Here is a 1,729-nt window from a genome sequence, read left to right on the forward strand (position 1 = left end):
GAAGGAGGGGGTAAATAAATTATAAAAGGGAAATTGATGTACGAGAGACACAGGGGCCTCCAAGAAGAGGGAGGGAGAGAGCCACCGGCACATGGAGGGGGAGAGGGAGGGAGGGGAGGCAGAAGGGGAAGCGAGCAGGGCAGGCACGACAAGTCTCTCCTTACCTTGTCTCCCTTGGCCTCCTCGTCAAACCTCTTTAGCTCCTCGTCCTCCACAAGTTCCTGCAGGTTCCTGGGGGGGGGGGGGGAGAACATTCCTCCAGCTTTACCTCGAGCCTCCTCAAGATCTGTTCCTGATTGATGTTGCCGTCTGTTCTCTCCTCCATGATGATGTCCTGCCCAGCTCGTAACTACTCTTGCTCCTCCTCTACCCCATGCTCCTCCTCTACCCCATGCTCCACCCCCCCTCCCTCTCGCCCCCCATGCCATGTCCTTCACACGTAGTACCCGATTCGGCCGACTGTATTGCTCCACGAGCAGCCTCCACCACCTGAGCAGCATCAGGAGGTAGGAAGGGAGAGTCGTTGGGTCTTCACTTCAGAATCTCCTCCTTTTGCCTCTCCACCTCCTCCGCCGCGCATTCCTTGAGCTTGTTGCGCAAGGAATCGATCATGGAGACGATGGAGAAGGTTCTGAACTCATAGGGAGGATCGATGAGATCTGGGCTGTACGTGTAGCACCGTCCTGCTGCGATCTGATACAGACCGTCAACTCCTGCTCCAGCAAGGCCCCACTTCTCCCCCCCTCCCCACCCACTGCTCCTCACTACTTCTCCTCTGTTTTCTTCATCAGCCGCCTCCTCGTTCTCTCGCGGCTCGCTCCGCCTCCTTCGCCTTCCCTCCTCCTCCCGTCTCTCGTCTTCCCACCTGCTTCACGTCTTCCTTCAAGTGGTTGACGTTGAACTCTCCCTCCTTCACGTTGTCGAAGAACGCTTCTGACGCCGACTGCGGCACGTTCTCCTTCCACTCTATCCTCGACGTGAACTCAGGGTCCCGGAGAAAGAAGAAAGTCTCTGAAGCGAATCTGAGGAAGGCTACTTAGAAGGTGCCACTTCTACTGCCCATTCCTCTGCTTCTTCCTCCCCTCCCCTCCTCCTCTGCCCCCCTCCCCTACTCTCCCTTCCTCTCCTCCTCCTCACGGTCGTCTGAAGAACGCATGCGCCATCTCAAGTCCGGTCACAGAGTACTGCAGCAGGGGTGAGCGGACCTCCCAGCTGGGGCTCTAGACGAACCTGTTGGTACTTCCCATCCATCGTCCATTTGTAGGACTTGCCTGCACACCGAGCATCACAACAGAAGACTTCCTCCCTGTCCTCCTCTTCTCCTCCTGCTTCCTCCTCCCTGTCCTCCTCTCCTCCTGCTTCCTCCTTGTCCTCCTCCTTCCCCTCGTATTCGTCCTTCCTCGTCGTCCTCGTCCTCGCCTCTGAACCTTTGCCTTCCTGTTTCTTCCTCCTGCATCCTCCTCCTGTTTCTGCCTCGTTCCTCATCATCTTCCTCCTCCCTCCGTCCCCTCTGCCTCATCATGCCTGCAACTGTGCGATCTTTCCCCTTGGGAGGAGGATTCCATCCACATCTTTCTCCAAGGAGACCGACGACCTGTCAGGGGTACATGAGAAGAGTGTGAGGGAGGAGGAGGAGGTCAAGAAGGAAGGGGGGGTAGTAGGGGGGTTAGAAGGAGGAGGAGAGGATGAGGAGGAGGAGGAGTAGAGGAGGTGAGAGAAGGGGGGGGTT

At 57.4% G+C, this 1,729-nt stretch overlaps 1 protein-coding gene across 1 annotated transcript in view; it reads right to left on the bottom strand.

Moving 5' to 3' along the window:
• GUITHDRAFT_134454 (hypothetical protein) overlaps window positions 1-1,729 on the bottom strand; it is a gene marked incomplete at both ends in the record, with an annotated part of 12,886 nt that overhangs the window by 1,985 nt on the left and 9,172 nt on the right. The window contains 7 exons of the mRNA XM_005838467.1: window positions 165-221; window positions 269-334; window positions 447-489; window positions 536-693; window positions 866-1,011; window positions 1,231-1,271; window positions 1,428-1,594. Coding sequence (XP_005838524.1) covers window positions 165-221; window positions 269-334; window positions 447-489; window positions 536-693; window positions 866-1,011; window positions 1,231-1,271; window positions 1,428-1,594 — 678 coding nt within the window. The remainder of the gene's footprint in view (window positions 1-164; window positions 222-268; window positions 335-446; window positions 490-535; window positions 694-865; window positions 1,012-1,230; window positions 1,272-1,427; window positions 1,595-1,729) is intronic.

The sequence above is a fragment of the Guillardia theta genome (assembly GCF_000315625.1).
Source record: "Guillardia theta CCMP2712 unplaced genomic scaffold GUITHscaffold_11, whole genome shotgun sequence".
NCBI lineage: Eukaryota > Cryptophyceae > Pyrenomonadales > Geminigeraceae > Guillardia > Guillardia theta.